The following is a 21,123-nucleotide window of genomic DNA, read 5'->3' on the forward strand; positions in this document are numbered from 1 at the left end:
TATGGGGCACTGTTTTGTGCCTCAGCCCTGTGGGTGCAGGCTCACAGACCACGTGGGAGTGCTGGGCTCTCCTGCTCCTTAACCTCAAGATATGAAACCCCATATGTGCCTTCACACTCGGAGCCTCCCACCACACTGCTGGTGTGGGGCAGCCAAGGATGCCTGATTCAGGGCACAAAAGGGAAGCAAGGTTATGGAGTTCAGTGACTGTGATCAGCTGATGGGAGGGTTCACAATCTACCTCCATCCCTGTCTTTTGATATCCTCTGCTCTCTGCCTTCTCTTCCTGATGGCATTTCATACCTCCTCTGCTGTCAGCATTGCACTCTTTCTCTCCCCAGAGTCTTGGGGACGAGTCTTTTCCTGCTCAGCAAATGTCTGAGCCCTCCTCCTGTATCTTCCTCCTCTTCTGCTCCGTTAGCCAATTCCAGTCCTGCTTGCTCCCTGGCTCTTCCCCAGCTCCTGCTTACAAATATTAGGATATGTATGATTTGCTTGCTGCCTGAGTCCTTTATCAATCTTCCAGCCTTGTGTTCATTTAATTTACAGCATAAGCTCCCCTGGGGCACAGGGCCATGTCCTTTGTTTTAATCTTCTAAAGCACTTTGCCCAGTCTAGTGCTTTACCAATCTTCCTTAAAAGTATCAAGAAATATTGATTGTTGGTGCATACAAAGTGAGCACTGAGGGCAAGTCTAGCCTGCCCTTGTAGGCAGAGAGGCTCAGGAGACAAAAACAGCAGTGGCTGCATCCTCTTTAGTGCTGTGGTGGAGCAGGAAAAAACACTGCTGCACAATCCTGACCTTTTCAAGCCTCAGTTTTGTCACACTGGAGCAATGGCAAGGCTGTGTTTGAGTCTCAAGTCATCCTCTGCCTCCTGGAGAACTGCAGGCCCTCCATGTGCAATATGTTGCAGGAACTGTCCCCAGAGCGGAGAACCACCGTTCTCCAGTTGTCTGGGATAATGGCAGCTCTGCAGACTGTGCCCTTCTGTGGCACAGCATTCCTTGCCCAAGTCTGGCAGTGATTTTTCAAAGCAACATTTGTTTCAGACGAGAAGTTTGTGGTGTACATAAAGCTACAGATGAGCCCAATTGCAGCCTGGGGTTTGGTCAAGGATTATTTCAACAGATGACAGCCAGATCTCCCACTGGCATAATCAAATCCACACTTAAGAGTGGGAACAACTGCTTTGAACATGAACAGGCTTTGCTGAGAAACTCTTATTTGAAAATGTGGCCTTAGAACTTGTGCTCTTAGTAACTGCGTTTTTGTGTCAGTATCCAGCAAAACTAGAATGGACACATGAGTTGTCTCACGCTGAGTTCCCTTTGTTTTCCAGCAAGAGGAATGATGTATTTCAATAACTGTAAGCGACTTGAGTTGTAAAGGATTGTTTGTACAGGGCAAGAGAAGAAAGAGATAGATGTGCTACCTCAGAGCTGTGGCATGTTCTGTGGGACAAATGGGCTAATGAAAGTTGTCTGAGGAAGAAAAACTGGATCCATCTCTCCCTGACAAAGCTGTGGAAGGAATCAGCTCTCACAGGATGCTCCTGCTGGTCCTTGAAGAGATGTGGATATCTCAGGAGCAGAACAAATCTTAAGGGGATCTTAAGTAATCCTTCTTTTCCAACACAACAAAGTTGCATGGGATCAACCTGTGCCTACATGCTTCATGGGTTTCATGGGCTGCATGTTTGCCCCCCAGCAGTCCAGCAGGTCCTGTGCATGTGGAGCACAGGGTGACAGGTGCTGTTGCTGTTGAATGCAGGTGCCTTTGACCAGACCTGTGGATGTGTAGAACCACTCAGCTGCCCTTGGGAAAATCACACAGAGCATGACCTGTCCTGCTGTGACTCCAGTTTCTTCACTGGCCAAGACTCAGAGCAATGTGAAGTCTTGTCACAACTCGACTGAACCTGTAGGCATGTTTAAGTGATGTGACTAAAACACAACACATACATTACAGCAGGAGGGGCTGCTTATTGAAATTTAAAGGATGTTTTTGTATAGGATGTACAGCCTGGGCTTTTCAATGCTCCAGCTGAACAGGCAGTACAACATTTATCTAGAATTTGCAAGGAAGCCTTGCATTTCTTAAAACCTCCCACTGGTTTTGTCAAAGAGCACTTAAGAGCCTCCTTGGTTTGAGGTGAAATCCTCCCATGCTGTGACAGGGCAGGTGCAGGGAGAAGCCTCCAGCCCAGCCAGAATGGAGGGTGGCAGGACTTACATCACCCAAAGCCTCACCACGTCTCCCAGGCTGCTCCTGCTCATTGTGTGGGCAGCTGGTTTCCTTCCAGGAGGAAGGTTCCTGGCCTGTTTTGTCATCCAAAAATCCATCTATCTTCAAAGCTGAGAGTCTTGTTTTTTAAACTGGTAATGTCAGACAGCCTGACCACAGCATCCTCCAAGGGTAGACCCAAGCTGTAATTTGGGACACTTTAAAGCTTGCTAGATTTCTGTTTGTGTGTATGGGAACTGTCTGCCCTTTCCAGTGCTGGTACTAGTGACGGTGCACAGCTGGTCAGACTGTGGAGAAGCTGCCAGTTCCCTGGATGGGAAGGAGGGGCCCCCTGTTTCTGAGTGTTTTAGATGCAGAGAGGTGGCAGGAGGGGTTAAGAGAGCTCTGGGAGGAGTGGAGGGGTGTTTAGCCTTGCTGGGAAAAAAGAGTCACTTGTTGAAATGTCAGGTGGGTACCCAACAAGGAGTAGTACCTCAAAAATGACTCACTGCTGAAACTCTCAGCCTGCCTAGGGAAGCAAATTCTCCCAACAAAGTGGATGTTGTTCCCTAAAACACAAGCCCTTTAAAAAGAAGAAAAAAAATGAAAGAATGAAAAACAGATGAGAAGGGTTTAGGCAGGGGGAAAATCAAATTTTTCTGGTTAATTAATCACTCCTCATGTGTTTTTTTTATTTTAGTTTGAGGGTTGTTCCAAAGCCTATTCCCGCCTGGAGAACTTAAAGACACACCTGAGGTCCCACACTGGAGAAAAACCTTATGTCTGTGAACACGAAGGCTGCAATAAAGCCTTTTCCAATGCCTCGGACAGAGCCAAGCACCAGAACAGGACACATTCCAATGAGGTAAGCCTGGGCTCACCACAGCTCAACGGAGGGCTTTTTTTTAAATTTTGCTGACAATAAACATACACTTTACACACTGGACACATGTAAAAAGAAACCTACTGTAATGAGAGGTTTATCTTATTTTTTAATGGGATTTATGTTGCTGGGGAGCCAGACCACATTAGCTTTATATTTATGAAAGCTGTGTTTGAAATCATAAACAGATGTTAAAGTATGCAAACTTTTTAATCGACTTTGGAAATGAAAACAAGCATTTTCCAAATCTATAATTTTTAATAGCACAGATAGTATAGTACAGTTGTGCAAGTGGTGTTCAGTTTTACTGTGGAGCAGACTTGCAGTAATATAACAGCTACCCTGGATCCTGATGCTCTGGAAATAATACTCCCTCCATCATTTGATGTACAATGATAGAGCACAATGCAATGCTTTGTTAACCTTGGATAATTAAGACCCACTATTAGTAGTTGGGGAGCAGAGGAAATTGCCTTTATTGTAACGCATGTGATGGTCTGTTGCAATCAACCACAGCCAACGATTGAAATTTATATTACCACTAATTAGCTGACAGGAGAAGAAAAAACAACACTCTAAAGTTCTAATAGTGTTTTCAGCCATAAAGAATTCAGTCTGTAGCCTAATTTGCAACAGTTAAATATAGACTATTGGAGAATGGAACGCAGTTGCCACGGTTGACAGCCTTTTGAAGCGATGCTGTGTCTACAAAGGGCTCGTTGGGAGTATTTTTATCTCTGACATAGTATCAGTCAGTGATAACCAAAGCTCTGTGGGTTTCAGAGATTCTGTTTGAGTCTAGAATCCTCTTCCATGCTGAGATGATGTTGAGATGGACCACTGAATGACCAGGATCCCAGGGTTGTTTGAAGTGGTTTGGGTATGAGCCCAAACATCAGGATTTTTCTCCACCAGCAAGACACAGGTTAAAATTAACCCATATCCACACTTAAACTGGATAGTTTGGAGTTGTTTTAGGGCTACACCAACCTTGAGGCCAGGAGGGACCAAAAAGATCGGTTGCAGCCTCTATTCTGCTCAGCATCCTGCATTCAGGTGTCTGACTACATCTTTTTTTCCTATATTAAAGCTTCTTCCCCTGAAGGGTAGGCAATTGTGGTTTAATCTCACATTTCAGGTGCTGGAAATTGCTTGTTCTCCAGCTCTGGATGCTTTTTCTGCCTTTCTGCAGTGCTGGATCCAGTGTCCCTTTCATTGTTGAGAGTGTTAAGCCACTCTTCATATTTTTGCTCATAAGCTGAATAAATCAATCAAGCCACTGAAGGTTTACATTTTTGCAACAGTTTTTCCTGTTGTAAGGGAAATTCGCGTTTCTCTCAGATTCCTAAGGATTCTCATGTGAATGGATCAAGACTACCAGTGCAGCTTTCAGTGCTGGACACAGACTCACTCAGCCCAGTCTGTGCACACTGACAGTATGTGAGCGACTTTTTTGCCCATAGACCACTTGAGCTCAGATCCCTGGAGTTTTACCAGGAGCTTTGCTAGGCAGGGCAGTTTCCCATCTGAGCCAACTAATGTCCCTTGTGGAATTTTCATTTTGAATGTGTTAGTAAATGTAATTTCCCCAATGGATTCAGATTCCCAAGTGATCCAGATCAGGAGCTGCATTGAATCTGGGATGACTCCTCAGTTCCTCTGAGCAGAGCTTGAGCACACTTGAAAGTCAGATCATTTGAGTTCCCCTTGTGCAAGAGGGTGAGCCTGTAGGGCAGGAACATCCAACTCCATGTCTCTTGTGGAACCTGATCTAAATATGCTGACACTTGGCACAAGGTGTTTTCAAACAACACAAATAAATCAAAGACTAAGATGACAGATAGGGATTTTATCCTCTGCAGTTGCTTCCCCTGAAGGACACCAACCCATTCTCTGGTGTAGGAACAGCGGAACCACTAGTGGAGGATCTGTACAGGAACTACAAGGCACTGCCACTATCCAAACAATCTTACATTCTGCAGTCATGCTCACTCCTGAACTGCTGTTCAGCTCTCCTTGATGAAGTACAGACACACCCCAAGACTTGTGGGAGATCTGTAGGCTGCATACAATGACTCTCTGGGCCATATTTTTGACACCCTCTTTCTGAGGATCCTATAACACATCCTTTACAACAGATGGTATCCCTCACAGCAAAGCTCATCACACTGGGCAGCAGGCCCAGGCTAGGGTCCTGTGTCCAGCTGTGGCCATGAGCACTGGCTTAGCAAACTGTACTGAGACCTTGGCTCACAAAACCACACAAATGCAAAGCAGAAGTTTGTGGCTGTGAATATTTCCCATTACCCATTGGTAACTCTATTGTGGTTCCTAGCTACCTTCTAAATATTTTCTTGTCCTTGCAGTGTTTACTTGGAATACACCAGTTTCAGAGTTAGTCATCCAAGTCTCCTCTAGGGGGGAGTTCCAGGTTCCCTGTATTTGTCACTATCATTGTGTGACAGGACGTAGGTGTATGGTCCAAACATGCTGAAGTTCAAGGCTGGGGATATGTTACCACACTGGTTTTGGTTTGATTGTTGAAATGTCATGCACACTATTTCATTTTAAACTTTCTGTGACTATTTGAATCCCTTCAGGGGATACCTTCAAAGTTACACCTGGAAAAAAGGCTTTCATCCTGTAGCACTCTGCAGTGCATACACAGAGGAGTGGCATGAGCTCATGGCCAGCCAAAGACTCAGAGTGACATTTTCAGCAACTCCAGCTGAACAAGGGTAAAACACAGAAATCCAGTTCTGCTTAGTGCGTGGGAAGTTCTCCAGTTCTCCCACCCTGTATGTGCATGAGAGTAGGAGGGAGGCATCTGGGGTAGCTAAACTCTTGACTTCACTAGGGTGAAGATGTCACTAGATGTCAGAATCTGGAAAACCCAGGGATAGATGCAGGCACACCAATGAAACAGCAATTCTGCTCAGCTCAGTTCAAGGGGTATGACCTGATGAAGAGAATGATTAAATCCCCTTAGGGGAAGTGTCTGCTGTCCAAGCAACAGTGATCATGTTACCCTAATTGCTGGGGTCTGAACAATCAGAACTGTTGAGCCTAAAGCATATTTATAAAAAATCTTTGAGTTGTTCATATACAGGATTTTTTCAGCACATATGGTGGGGGTCTCTATTATTTGTAATAAGGCTTAATAGCAGTAATAATATTTCTATAATGCTTGTCCAAAAGGTTGAATGATATTTTTAAACAAACTATTTTAATTTTTGTGCTTTGGTTTACCCAGCTTTAAAATGTATTAAATATTTACCTCAGTGGGGTGTTGCGTTGATTTAGCTGGTTTGAGTGATGTGCCAAGATCAGTCAGGAAGCATGCTTTTGAATAGAAAACAGACTTTCAGTTTTTCATATGATGATGCTGCCTTTCTGCAAAGAATATATACTCCTTTGTATTTTTGCAATTAAGTTCCTGGACAAAATTACAAAACAGATTTTTAAAAAAGCGAATAGGAATGGTCATTTTGGGTAGCCTTCAAATAACATCTGTCTGTTTTTTCTCATGGATCTATCCTAGTGCATTGGCAGAAAAATACATAGAGTAGTTGTGAGGCCAAAAGCAGAACTTGTGATGAATTCAGAGCTTCCAGCACCACAGCACCAGCTCAAACAACTGCAGTGCTAATACACTTTGGAATTGGAGACTCAGTAAAATAAAAAAAGTTAAAAGAACGAAAGTATCTGTTTGCTGACTTCTGTTTTCAGATGCATGGCTTCAACCTTGTTTTCCTATGGCAATCAATGATTCATGAATTCAGGATAGACTGCTGTCATCTGAAAAAAACATTGCATGCCTGTGGTTTGTTTTGCACAATAGCAGATTTCAAGGTGACAAGTGCTGGAGTGGTATGATAGATTGAGTAGGGTGAATCCAGTCTGGCTTGAATTCACTGGACTTCCATCAGCCAGGAGGTTTCAGACATTTTCTTGGTGCAGGCCCCACCTTAGCAGAGCGAATGTGTTATGCCCAGTCCGCTACATCACCTCCCTCCCATCCTTAATCAGGAAACATTCCTGTGGCCACCCGAGCAAATACATACATGGGAAAGTAATACTAGGAAAATATTTCATGAATTCTTAGCTGTCTTTTGATCCAGAAACTGAAAACAAGAAGTTTAGCCAACATGAAATGACCAGCCAAGTCTGTGTGGATCAGCAGCAGCCCATATATCACATCTTCCATATCTCAGTCTTACAGAGTCCTGTGGAGCAGATGCTCTACATTTTGCTTCTGCCTGCTGCTATGCTCATTGTATTTTCTTGGCCCATATGCTGTACCTGGAATATTTGGGCTTATTCTAAATATAACCCAGGATTTGCTTGCATTGCCAGAAACCGTACGTCTGTAAAATCCCCGGCTGCACGAAGCGGTACACGGACCCCAGCTCCCTCAGGAAACACGTCAAGACGGTGCACGGGCCCGATGCTCACGTCACCAAGAAGCAGCGCAATGACGTTCACCCGAGGCCACCTCCCCTCAAGGAGAACGGGGACAACGAGGCGAGCGCCAAGCAGAGCAGCAAGGGCTCAGAGGAGAGCCCCGAGGCCAACAGCACCACGAGGAGCATGGAGGACTGCTTACAAGTCAAAACGATAAAAACAGAGAATTCTGTGGTAAGAGCAGTTGCTTTTGACGTGGTTCCTGAGCTCTCTGATGCAGTGGCATGAAGCATTTGTATTCCATTTACGTCTCTGGGCAGGTGCCCTTCACCCCTAGAATTCAAATCCAGAATTGAAACTGCAGGTCAGGGCACAGTCCAGGACATTTTGTACCTTCCTACCCAGCATCATAAATTCCTGCCCTTGTAGTCATGGAGGCCATGTGATGCCCTTTGCTGAGCTTGGCATTCCTGTGCTGTGAAAGTGGGTAAACCCAAGAGTGTTGTGGTCAAATGAGCTTCACCTACCTCACCAGTTTAAATTGAGCAATGACCACAGGGCACAGATTGATGAACACTTCTCGAAGCAAAGGTCCTGGCTTAAGCAATCCCTTTTCTCCTCCTCCCTGCAACCTTCACTCCTTTTCTTTCTAGACTTATGCTCTTTGATGAAACCAGTGGAGATAAAACTAGCTGTTTTATTTTCTTGAGTATCTTAAAACAAGTTCAGTGTGTTGATCCTGTTCACCATACACAGAAGCACAAAATTACTGGAGTTGTCAGGGACCTTTTGAGATCACCTAGTCCCACCTCCCTGATCAGTCAAGGCTGGCTGGAGCAGATTACTCAAGAATACAGAAATTCAATACATGACTTCCAGCTGCCATGGAAAATTGTAGCAGGATGATGGGGCAGGGGAGTGAAATTAGGAATAAACATGGGAGCAATGCTGTGGCCCACAGAGTACAGGCTATCACTCAACCATGATCAGGCTTTACAGCCCCAGCACTTGAAGCAAAGACTGTTTATCAGCTTTCTGTCCATTACAGCAGCTCCACAATTGGCAGTAGCATGGTCAGCAGTACTCAGGAGCTGTGTATAGTGGTGGTTTCAAACACACCAAACCTCTTGCACCCTATCCAGGATGGAGGAGGAGATGGAGCCTTGCAACACAGAGATGGCTTTTGCCTTTGGATGTTTCTTTTCACTTTTGTACCCAAAGTTCTGGTCTGCTGCACCAGCTCAGAGTGGGACAGGGTATGGGCAGGATACAGAAGAGAAGACCTTCACCTGCAAAGGAGTGTTCACATATTCCTCAGAATTCTTACTTGAGCTGGAAGGATTTTGAGCTCCAAAATATATATTTTCTTGATTTGAATCCAGGCTAAAAGATTGTTATTCGTGTGAAAAACATGCCCTGGAGCTACAATTATTTTCTCAGAAGGGTTAGGGGATGTGTTGTTAGAAAAATTACTAATGAGCAGCATGTTTCAGTTAGGAAAAAATTTAGTATTTACACATCCAGAATGTCTCTAATTGACTAAAGAAACAGTTTCCTGTGATGAGGTTCTGTACTGTGTTGCAAAAGCTGAGTGTGAGAACCACTTGACAGAATGACCTTTCTCCAATATTCTTCTTCCATGTTTTTTATTGTTATTTTCCTAAGAAAACACTGACACGATTACAACTCCCCACCCTACTTCTCCTGAAGGTATGGGCTGGTTTTCCTAGCACTCTGTGCAGGATTCCAGCCAAGCCATCTCACTGCCAGCAGGGCCCTGGTCATGTGTTTCTCTTCACTGTCCCTCTCTGCACCGCATACTTCACTCGTGCACATCTGACAGGTGGCATCTCACCTGGTGGGTCCACATCCAAGTCCTGTGGTTCAGGTTGGGGTGGTGGGAGGGGTGAGATACCTCACTGGTTCCCATCATTCCCAGGCTCCTTGTTTTGATCCATATTTATGTCACCACAAACCCATGGAAAACAGGTAGAAAGTCTCTCCTAGGAGCTTTTATTTGTGTTCCTGAAGAGGCAAGGCAGGGAAGATGGAGTATGGGAGTGGGGGATATATTGGTAATTTGTGCTATATTCTGCATTTCTTTCTTCCCCCTTTTACTAACCTGGTCTTTTTTTGTTAATGCTGTCTTTGTCCTAACAACCTGTTCTTTATTCCCACTTACCCTTCCTTACTCTACCTTCCTAAGGACAGTCGGTACTAAGGTGAGCAAAGAAATCCTTTGTGTTAAAATAGCTGTATAAAGCATGATCTCCTGGAGATCTCTGTCTCCATTTAACCCTTGCAGGATGGAAGTGGAAGTATGTGGGGTAGTGGGGAGGGATAGGAGAAACTTGCTTGAGTGCAGAAAAGGGGAGGATGCAGTGCCCAAGGATTCCCTTTGCCACCTTTCTCTCAACATCACAACTTTCCTTCAAATCTTGGGATTGCAATCTCTATCATCTGGACTGAAGGGCAATCAGAGCCAGTCAGCCCTGCCCATGGGGGGTTGCTATGGAGTAAAGTGAAAACACTGCAGCACTCCTCATTCCCACCTTGGCCCAGGGCAGAGTACTTTGCCTTTTCAGCACTCCCATTTTTTCTGGAGCCTGGAGCAGAAAAGTCAGGCATCCTGTTTGGTAGCAGCAGCAGAGCGAGTTCAGACCATTTAGTGTCTGCTGCAAATAAACTACTCAATGTGAGTAGTTTACATTCCTAATATAAATAAAATAAATATTTATGGTGCTTATCTGCCTTATCTGCAAGTGGGAGTTTGCAAACAGTGAACTAGGTTTTTATCTGGTGGGGAAGTTTGTCAGCTAACCTAATTATATGTTAGGGTGTTTTAAAGACAGAAATACCTTGTGTCTGAAATACTTAAGCTTTGATCCCATGTTAGATAAGCCAGTGTTTGCTGCAATATACCTTGCACAACCAGGTGACGAGCTGCTTTTCTTCGAGAAACATCTGTCCTTCTTTTGAAGGAAGAGCATTTGGTTTCTCTCCATCTTATAGTGGAATCACCATGGTTTTTCCAGCTGTGGGATGCTGTCCCATCCTCCCCTCACAGGGAGGAGGCACCTGTCTTTTGGAAGAGCTGAGATCCTGCAGCAGGGAGGGGTAACAACAGGGAGAGGAGAGCCTAGGATGGGAGCTTTCCTAGCCTCTAGGACTAACACTGGGGATGTTGGGATCCTGATTTCTTTCCATCCATGTTTTTACCTGCCCAACTCTTTTTCCTCTTTTCCCTCCCCAAGATGTGTCAGTCCAGTCCTGGTGGCCAGTCGTCGTGCAGCAGTGAGCCATCACCCCTTGGCAGCACCAACAACAATGACAGTGGAGTAGAAATGAACATGCACAGCGGGGGAAGTCTGGGAGATCTGACGGCGTTGGATGACAACGCTCCTGTCGTGGACTCAACAGTCTCATCTGGTAACTCGGCGGTCAGCCTGCAGCTAAGGAAACACATGACGACGATGCAACGACTTGAACAGCTCAAGAAAGAGAAACTCAAGACAGTTAAGGATTCCTGCTCATGGGTGAGCCCAGCTCCACAAGCCAGAAACACCAAGCTGCCTCCCATCTCAGGAAATGGTAAGCCCTGGGTGTGGACCATGTCCTGTAGGAACCTTCCAGAGTTTGACTCTGGTTTCATAACCAAGAATCTGCCCTGGAGGAAAGATGATCATTTTTTATTGCCTCTGAGTCACGCTTTGATAGATAAAGATGTCAGGTAAAATGGACAGCTTGGGTGTAAACACAGCCATCTGGTGATGTGCAGAAGAAACCCAGGTGCTCAGTTCTACAGACCTATGGAGACAGAGGTGTTGGTGTCTTTGTTTCTGAGCTTGCCCAGAGCCCAGACACAGCTGTCCTCATTGTCCCAGTTACAGCTGCAAGGCCGCTTGTACTTCTTCCAGCAGTAACAGTTCCCCACGGGCTAATCTGCTTCCTGGGAGGCCACTGGAGCACAGCAGCAATCCAGACAAGACCTCCCTCCATAATCGTGCTCTGACAGGCCTTTTGTCACTCAGAAGCTCCTGGCTATTGCCTCCAGCTTCATATATTTGTTTCTCACTGGCTGGTGATTCCTGGCAAAAGCATCTTTTTGAACCCTCTAAAGATCCTCTAACTTGGCCAAGAAATCCAAGGGCGTAGTTCCTGGGTTATACTAGATCTCAGAACTTCTTGGTTTACTCTTGGAAGAGCCCTTGAATATCAGCCTTTAGGGTCTCAGCCTGCTCTCCCTGACTGCTGTGCATCTGTCCCGGAGAGTAGCTGTGGTTGTAGCTGTGTGCTGTCCCTGAGGCACTGTTCACACCAGTCCTACCTTTTTCCTACTGAGGGAAACCCATGTGGAGACATTTCCTCAGAAGCTGAGTATAAGGGGTGTAGATGTTACAAACGTACTGCAGCAGGGACTTTTTAATTTCTCTCCCAGACTTCTTGCTCCCTTTGCACGAACATAGGGCTAGAAATGAAGCTTTGAATTCACTAGCAGCACATGAAACTCACCACCACTCCCATGAAATATTTGGGGGTGGCTTTGTGGGTCTGTATTCTGGCACCTAGAACACTACAAAGTGAAATTTCTCAGCTAACCAAACTTTTTCCTTCCCTGCAACCTTTCTTTCAGGCTCTGTTCTAGAAAACAGTGGTGGTTCTTCTGCTATGCTGCCTAACCCCAGAATAATGGAGCTGTCTGTCAATGAGGTTACAATGCTGAACCAACTCAACGAGCGCCGTGACAGTACAACAAGCACCGTCAGCTCAGCCTACACTGTGAGCCGCAGGTCCTCAGGGATCTCCCCGTACTTCTCCAGCCGCCGTTCCAGTGAGGCTTCGCACCTCGGGCACCGCCCCAACAACACCAGCTCTGCGGACTCCTACGACCCCATCTCCACGGATGCCTCCCGCCGGTCGAGCGAGGCGAGCCAGTGCAGCGGGATGCCGGGTCTGCTGAACCTCACACCAGCTCAGCACTACCGGCTGAAAGCCAAGTACGCTGCTGCCACAGGGGGCCCTCCTCCCACTCCCCTGCCGAACATGGAGAGGATGACTCTGAAGAACAGGATCTCACTTATGGATGGACCAGACCCCACCTTGCCCTCCCTCCGCCTCCCGCCAGGCCCCAGGCGTTGCAGTGATGGTAACACCTATGGGTACCCTTCAGCTCCAGCATTTCCCCATGAGGTGCAGGGCAACTGCACAAGACGGGCAAGCGACCCAGTGAGGAGACCTCCCGGAGATCCCCCGGCTCTCCCACGAGTTCACCGCTTCAACAGCACTAACAGTGTGAACCCCTTCCATCCTCCACACCCCACAGACAGGAGGAATTTTGGTCTCCAGAGCTACGGGCGCTCAGACGGGAGCCTGCCCCGGCACACCTACTCACCCCGACCACTGAGCATCAGTGAAAACATCGCCATGGAAGCCATGCCTGGGGAGACAGACGCGCCCATTGGAGACGATGACATTATGCTGCCAGATGATGTGGTACAGTACATCAAATCCCAGAGCAATGGGACGGTGGCTGAGAGTACTTCCATGGGGTACAGCAATGAGATGCAGAACTTCCAAGGAGGTGGGAAGCTGCAGCCTCCAACCTTGCCCAGCCAGCGGAGGATGGCGGTGGCTGAGGCAAACATGAGCCACTTGGGACCCATGATGTCAGAGTGTTCCATGAGTTTTGATACTTCTTCAGACATGAATAAAAATAACATGCCTGTCCAGTGGAATGAAGTCAGCTCAGGCACAGTTGATATCATGTCCAATCAGTCAAAGCAGCAGTTTTCACAAGGGAACTTAGCGGTGGTCCAGCAGAAGCAGAACTTTGGTCAGTACCAGAACTACAACCAGCAGCAGATGCAGCTGCCAGACAACAGCATGAATGCAACACAGCAGAGCTTTATGCAGAGAAACATGGGCATGGATGGGCAGAGGCTAAACTGCATGCAGCTGCGGCAGCAGCCCATGAGCCTAGGTCCCAGCATGAACCCAGATATGGGCTTGCACACAGGGTATAACCAACCACATCAGATGCTGAGCCCCAGTGCAATCAGTGGCAACCCAAATCAGATCTCTCCTAATTGTAGCAACATGGCAGCAAAGTCTGGACCCCACCTTCACCCCCAGCAGATGGACATGGCGACCGACCCGTCTTTGATGGTCAGGAGCAACAGTGAGCGCACAGTGCTGGGACAGGTCATGCATGAACCGAGTCAGCAGAACTACTCATCTCAGCCAAACCACCTGAACTTCCCTGTGGCTCAGGAGACCTTTCCTCAGCCCATCATGACCTCCAATCAGCCCAGTTTTGAGCCTCAGCAGAGCGTGATGAGTTCAGCTGCGCAGGCGTATCCGCCTGGCATGATCCAGCCTCGTCCTCCCCCGGAGCCGAACCCGGGCAGCAGACCCCGAGGGGTCCGCACTGCCCAGCAGCTGGGCTACATGAGAACTCCCCATCCTACCAACACCATCAGCCCTGGCCAGGAGACAACGGAGGCCATGCATAAAAGAACCAGCGAGATGTTGCTGGCACCAGCCCAGCAGTGCGCAGACGGCACGAGGGACAACAACCTGATGTACTATTACGGCCAAATCCACATGTACGAACAGAACAACGGCTTCGATAACCACGCGGACTGTCGGGTCAGGCAGCAGCAGTGCACGCAGAACAGCAAGCCAGCCACTCTGCCTTCCCCAGGAACAAACCAGGTGTCCAGCACAGTGGACTCTCAAGGTCTTGAACCACCCCAGATAGATTTTGATGCCATCATGGACGATGGGGACCATTCGAGCCTGATGTCGGGAACCCTGAGCCCCAGCATCCTGCAGAACCTCTCCCAGAACTCCTCTCGCCTGACGACTCCACGAAACTCTCTGACACTGCCCACCATACCTGCGGGGATAAGCAATATGGCAATAGGTGATATGAGCTCCATGCTCACCACGCTGGCAGAAGAGAGTAAATTTCTAAACATGATGTCGTAATGGTAAAGCACAAGGCCTTGGTGCTATCCAAGGGGCTCTGCGTGAAGCAGTTGTATGAATGTGCTTTTCAAAAATAATCTGTTTCAATAGAGTAGGGTTTTTTATAAGTGTTAAATACATTAAAGGATTTCAAAATGAGAATTTTAAGAAGTCTGTGTACAGAATTATGTAAACTATATGCAGGCAGTTCAGTACCACAAGGGTGCACCTCTAGTATTATTTTTTTGGCTTGGTTTCCCAGAGCACTGAACGGTATCACCACCAAGCTCCTCAAGCTAGGAGACAGCATGAGGGTGGTTAGAGACAAAACCCTCCCTTCTGGGAAGCCCTGTAAATAGCACTCCCCATCATTTTCCGTCAGTTACATTTGCTAAAAAATTCTGTTTTTGACGCGCCCCAGAAAGAAATGGGAGGATGCGGTTTTGGTAAGAATAAAAGCCATACTATGTATTCTACTCTGATGAGAGTAGGGTGTAGTTACGTCTCCAAACAAGCCCTCTGCCAGCAGTATTGTTTTATACCATAAATACCTTTGTACCTTGCAAAGAGCAACGTTTCCAAACGGCTTCTCAGCAAAGTGCCTTACCATGCTTTCTTGTTAAGTAGCCAAGGCCTCTCTTCCTTTAAAAATCAAATATAGTGTATTGTCAGAAGCGTATATAAAATGTACATTTATAAAAACATAGTGGTGTTTCTGAGAAAACATTGGAAAGACACATTGATGAGACACATAAAAGGTGAATGCACACTTTGATCAGATGTGTTTACAACGTGGTTTATATCATGTGCAGAGTGGAGCAGAGGTCTGGGAACAGCAATCACTGGGAAATAATCCCCCGTGGCAGGAAGGCTCTGGCATGCAGACTGACACACATGCATAACTTTGCACCTTCTGAACACAGTGACTTTGTGCGAGTGCCCCACATGCATCTTTAATGTCAGAGTGTTGGAGCACACATTACTGTATCCCTGTGCAGCTTTGCAGCAGCTTCACTCTCTGGTGGGTTTTCCATGCTGAGGTGCTCACATAAACAAGTGATGGTGCTGGAGAGAGTTTTACAATCATTCCAGCCCAGTGTGCAGTGTGACAGAGTTGGAGGAACAGGTTAATTTGCCAGGGTTTGTCTGTGTGATGTGCTCAATGCAGGGTTCTGCCTGGGATCCATGCGCCCAGCAGGCACCTTGCTGCACTGTAGTGGGGCCAAGAATAAGCCTAAACACCCTGCCCCACTAGCAGGCTTGTTGGCATGCACCCAGTGCTAACTTAACATGTCCCACAGCATGAAAAAACTGCTGTATCCAAAAAAATGCACCACAGTCAACCTGAGTTGTTAATTTGACCAGCAGACTGCACCTGCAGCCTGCAGCACCCGCATAGCAGGCTGCACCTGCAGCACTAAACGTCTATAGTCTCAAAACAAGTATTTGAGTCAGAAGAGTAGCTTGATCAGGTGAGAATCTCTTGGAAACATCATTGGGGAGGAGATAGGAGGAGCAGGACCTCCCAAAGCCAAATTCTCTACCAGAATATAACTGCTTGTAGTAGTGATCAGCTGCTTCCAGGACAGTTCCACCTGCCAGTAAGTTGATCTTTGTTGCATTATTTATTTTTGCTGTTGTTAGACAAAAGAGTAGAAGCAGTGGGGTACATGTACTTGGGAAGAGGCCTTGCTTAACTTCAGACTGTGTTGGACAAGGACAATTCCTCTCATCCTGCTCTCATAGCCTCAAATACTTTGTACCCTGTTTGTTGAAGGGCAGGGAACAAGTGTGACATCCCCCCCAGGTTCTTCCAGCTGGACTGAGTAAGCATCTGTGAGCTTCACTCTTTCCTTCCCATCTCCCTGTCATATCAGTGTGATGTTCTCATTTGCACCTGATCCCTGCACAGGACCAGGACAGCTCTATAAAGGTGTTTTCTGGCGTCTTTGCTTTCCTTTTGCACAAACTGATGTCAGGATCACTCCTCCCAGTATGACCAGGGGCTGACATGAAAATGCCACGTGCTACCTCCGGCAAACTCTGTGATCTCAGACAGGCAGGAGCTGTGCTTGGCACTGGTGGGTCAGGACAGCTTTTCTGCCAGGTAGCCCTGGGTACAGCAGGGAGGTGCTGCTCAGCATCCTGCAGTCTCATCCATCCTCATCCCAAATGCAGAGGGTGCACACAGGGTGCTCTCAGCCCTGCCCTTCACCCCACAATGACTCCTGCTGATGTCCAGGGTGCATGAGGACAGGGAAGCAAAGCAAGGTGCCTGGCTGTTTATTTGTGTCTCCTGTGAAAGTTGTGTTTAAAGGGATTGTTTTATAGTCTGCTGTATATATTCTCCTGCAGTTACTGACCTTGTCCTTGCCTTTGCATTTATGAAAAGAGGGCAGTACATGTTTTAGGACATTGTATGTTGTCCTGGATGCTTGGAGTACAACTGGGCATCCCTTGTGCTGAGATGGATCAGGCTTTCGTGTGTCTTTTGAATGCTAATCTGACTTTTTCTACAGCTGCAAAGGCCAACGATGGCTCCTGAGTCCTTCCTCACAGATATCTCATTAGCAAAAGTTCAAATACAGAAGCAAAACCAAATCTCCAATGACTTGAGATTTTTTTGGACTTTCCAGTGGTGGTCTTCCTTCCTTTACTGAAAAAGTATTATAATAATCTTTCCAGCACTGTATATATTATGTATAGAAGACATCATTACTAAAAGTACTGTAGGTGAATTGTTCTGTCAAATTTATATCTTAAGAACATTTTTAGCTGTTTTCTACATCATAAGAATGGAGGTAACATGCTGAACCTGTATATAAACCTTTTGTACATTAAAAAGTAATTTTTTTTCATAACTCATTGTGTCTGTTGTTGTTTCTTTTTATTGGCAAATGATGGTCGGTCTTGGTCTGTCATGACCACACCAGCACAGTCAGTTGGACTCTGGTAGTGCTTAGGGACAGCTGGTGAAGAGCTGCTAGGGCAGGTGTGTGATACAGCACAGATGTGGAATTGTTTTACCTTGAAGAGCTTCCACTTAGCAGTGAGATGGAGGTGGCAGGAAGAGAGGCAGCAAGGTCAGTGTGTGCTGCAAGCACAGTCCAGGTGTCTTTCACTGCCTCTTGGCAGAGGTGATTTGAAGGACAGTAGTGCAGCAGGGCTCATACAGGAGAGGGGTCCAGAGCAAGGGCTGGACAAATTTGTCAACCAAAAGATTTATCATAAAAATGGCTTGTTGACTGACTTGGTCATTGTCCAAAAGGATACAGAAATAGGACAGATTAGCAGAGCTGTGATGAGCCATGACAGTGGCAAATTGAATATTGGGTTTGGAGAAAGGAGCAATTAATCTGTGCATTATGTATGTGATGGGAGGCAATTATTGGGTGAGCAACTGATAGATACATCAGTTGTGATCTAGTTAAAGTCTCATCCAGCTTCTTGATGAGAAAGATTTAATTTGGCTGCAGCAAGAGTTAGCTCAGCTACTCAAGAGACTGATTTTCAACTTGTTTTTGTGGAGGTGGGTTGGTGTGCACAGGGCTAGAGCCTTAAGGGAGGGTGAGGAGGCTGTTCACAGGTGATCCTCATGGGCACAGCAATGAGGTTGGAATGAAAGCTGCTGAGCAAAGCAGTTGGCCAGTGAATCAGTGAATTACACTTGATGAAAATGATCCAGCAGTTTCATGCAGCAGCAACTGAAGGGGATGCACTCCTTTTCCTCTCTGTGGGATCCCTCCTGAGCTGATTGGCAGAATCAGGTACGTAGAGTCAGGTACATATGGGACAAGCCCTCACCCCGTCTTCAGGATTCCTATATATGGGACAAACCCTCTGGATTCCTTCGAAGTCCATGTCAAGAGATTGGCACATCCCACTTGTGAAATTAATCTCTTCTGTTTTAAACTCTTGGAATGGGGTGGACTTTTCCTCTGAAAGACGTGTGTCACTCTTCTCATTGATTACAGAGAGACCCCAAGCAGCCAGCTTAGATGCCTTCTCCAATGGGGCAAGGTGAATCCCATATTCCTGTGGATCTCTCACACCAATCTGGTCACCCTCAACATGATCCAAGGTTGAGTCAGTGCATGTGTTAGTGATCCTGTTAGCCTGTAACTCACTGGATAAATACCACACCCCTCTGTACTGTCCAAGAACTACAGAAATCACAGTAAAAATGCAGTAATATTATTAAAAGGAAGTGGTTCAGATCTTTTCTATTGACAAGAGGCTTTGGAGAGTCATATCAGCTCCTTCTGCTTTTCTACTTCAAACACTTAAAGTAGGTTTCTAATCTAGATCAAATGCTGCTTTTAGCTGGTGTTTCTCTTCAGAGTTCAATCAGGGCACACCTCTGCCGTGTGAGAACATATTTATTACTTAAACTGGGCTAAGATTTCCTAGGAGCCCACCTGAGGTCATGTACCAGCATGTGCATTTTTACTGCTTTACCATCCTGGAATAAACAAGGAACGAAAGGCTCATTGCTCCAATTGTAAGCAGGTAATAACCCTTCTGCAACAAATGTTGTTTATAAGCCAGAGCTTGGAGTTTGTACTACTGTGGCAGCTGCATAATATTCAATTAACCTTCTTTTTAATCAATCATATCCCTTATGAAAACAAACCATCCTAACAGGTCTGATTCTGACCTTCTTTGGTGAGTGTTAACCTCACTCCAGTCCCAAAACCAGTGGGAGCACAGGAAGAGTAAGATCCCGCTCTGGGTGAAACCATCACAGCTCTTTAATATTGCACTAATATCTCAGGTTTTCCTGGAGGGGAGAAAAAAGCCCATAAAAGCTACTGTTGCTGGATCTGATTGCACTTACTGAGTACAGAGTCATTCCAACAGCCTTTATTGCAGTGGTCTCTGTAGGGATGACATAGGGGCTCTTGTTCTTTACGAGCTGTTGGATCTACTTGGAAGCGCATACGTGTGGTAAACAAATGGTGTGTTTTATATTATTGGAAGGACAATTTATGACCAACCAAGGCCTCTTGCAGACAGCCATTTAACTTGTAAGTAAAATGACCTAACACTTAAGAAATTTAGAAGCTACAAAACAACCCGTGTTGTGCCCAGTACACTTATTTCCTTTTGATTTATGCTTCATGTAAAACTTGAAATGGCCATATTAAATATGTTTGTTGTAAAAGAAAAAAAAAAAAAGAAAAACAAAAAAGAAAAACAAAGCAATGTTTTCACATATGCTGAAGGTTTGTGACTACTGTAGCTTCCTCCAACTGCACCAGCACTTCTGATTCTGCCTCCCTATTTCTATTTTCCCCACACTGACCCATCAGGCAGGTATGTAGGGGGCATGTGGCATGCCTGCTGTCACCTTTGGAAGAGCTGCTGCACACAAATACAGTGCACTTGCTGGAAACATCTCTCCAAGTGTCGATGGCTTACCAAAAAGCAGACTCCGTGGGTGATACCTTTTCCTGTCAGAGGCTGTTTTACCATCCCACCTTAATCATCATGTGTAGGGTGGTATCAGCAGACAACAGAAGGTGTAGCAACACACCACAAAAAGCAGCTTCTGCACCAAAAAACAGGGAATGGGACTATATAAATTTGTGATATACGTTCCTCTGTCTAGCCTTAACTCCTACAAGTACAGCCCAGGATAGTCTTCATAGAAAAAGAATATTCAAGAAAGCACTTTGAAGCAGGAGCTTGGTCTGATGCTCTGAATGTCTTCTAAAGGACTCTGTCTTTCCCTTTCTCCATTCACTGTGCAGAAAGAGCACAGATGAAGACCGCCTTCACAAATGTCCCCTCTCTCCCCTATCACCATCTTTTTTCTGTTCCTCTTTGAGAAGGACCCTGGAGTGCTCTGCCCATACAACATCTTCTCTGCCAGGCTTTGACTGACAGACATTTTTTGACTCAGGAGCACGAGGAACAGCTTTCCTGACACCTGCAGAGTGAATCATGCAGAAGAAGAGCACACATTTCACAGCTGGATGTTGGCCAAAGCACCAAGGTTTGTGTTACAGTGCGGTGGTAGTGGTTAAAATAGATCAGATGAAATGAGGAGAGCAGCAGGAAAGGAAGCAAAACTCTGGACAAAGCAGGGCTAATTGTCTTCATGGCTTTGTGTCTCCCAGTACGTCTTCCACTCTTCCACTTGGAAAATTCCATGGGCCATGAGGTGTAACTGTCCATGGCAAAAACAAAACAAAGAAGTGATGCTTATGGGGGTGTAAGAGAGATTTATTTTTGAAGAATTTAAATCTGTAGAGCTTCACATAAAGGACTTCTAGAACAAGAGTACCATTTTTAGCTCTGTTACCTCTTTTGCCAGCTACTGGGTTGAGCAGTGGTGCAAGCAGCCTTCCCCTGAAAAGGTGCTGTGACCAGAAAGCTTCAGCCACCTGCTCTGATGGAAATGACCCTGGCAGTGACAGCAGCCGAGGAACACAGCTGGGATGGATTTGCAGCAAGCTTGGAAAGGAGCTCCAGCCCCAGGCCTGGAGTCTGTAGGTGGGCTGCCCCACCCTTTGGCAGAGCCAGCATCCTGCCCTTAGCTGTAGAGCTCAGAGCAAAGGCACTCCCAGGCTCTGCAGCTCAGCCAAGCTGCAGGAAACAAACGTGCTTCTGCCTTTCTGCCCCTGTTACTGTACAGCA

General features: G+C 46.3%; 1 protein-coding gene across 2 annotated transcripts in view; it reads left to right on the forward strand.

Moving 5' to 3' along the window:
• Positions 1-17,332, forward strand: part of GLI2 (GLI family zinc finger 2) — a 188,235-nt gene extending 170,903 nt beyond the window's left edge. For both annotated transcript variants that reach the window (XM_033065373.1, XM_033065372.1), the window contains exons 11-14: positions 2,926-3,090; positions 7,465-7,746; positions 10,767-11,103; positions 12,146-17,332. In XM_033065373.1, coding sequence (XP_032921264.1) covers positions 2,926-3,090; positions 7,465-7,746; positions 10,767-11,103; positions 12,146-14,502 — 3,141 coding nt within the window. In that variant the 3' untranslated portion in view covers positions 14,503-17,332. The remainder of the gene's footprint in view (positions 1-2,925; positions 3,091-7,464; positions 7,747-10,766; positions 11,104-12,145) is intronic.
• Positions 17,333-21,123: the final 3,791 nt, after the last annotated feature.

This window comes from Catharus ustulatus, chromosome 7 (assembly GCF_009819885.2).
Source record: "Catharus ustulatus isolate bCatUst1 chromosome 7, bCatUst1.pri.v2, whole genome shotgun sequence".
Classification (NCBI taxonomy): domain Eukaryota; kingdom Metazoa; phylum Chordata; class Aves; order Passeriformes; family Turdidae; genus Catharus; species Catharus ustulatus.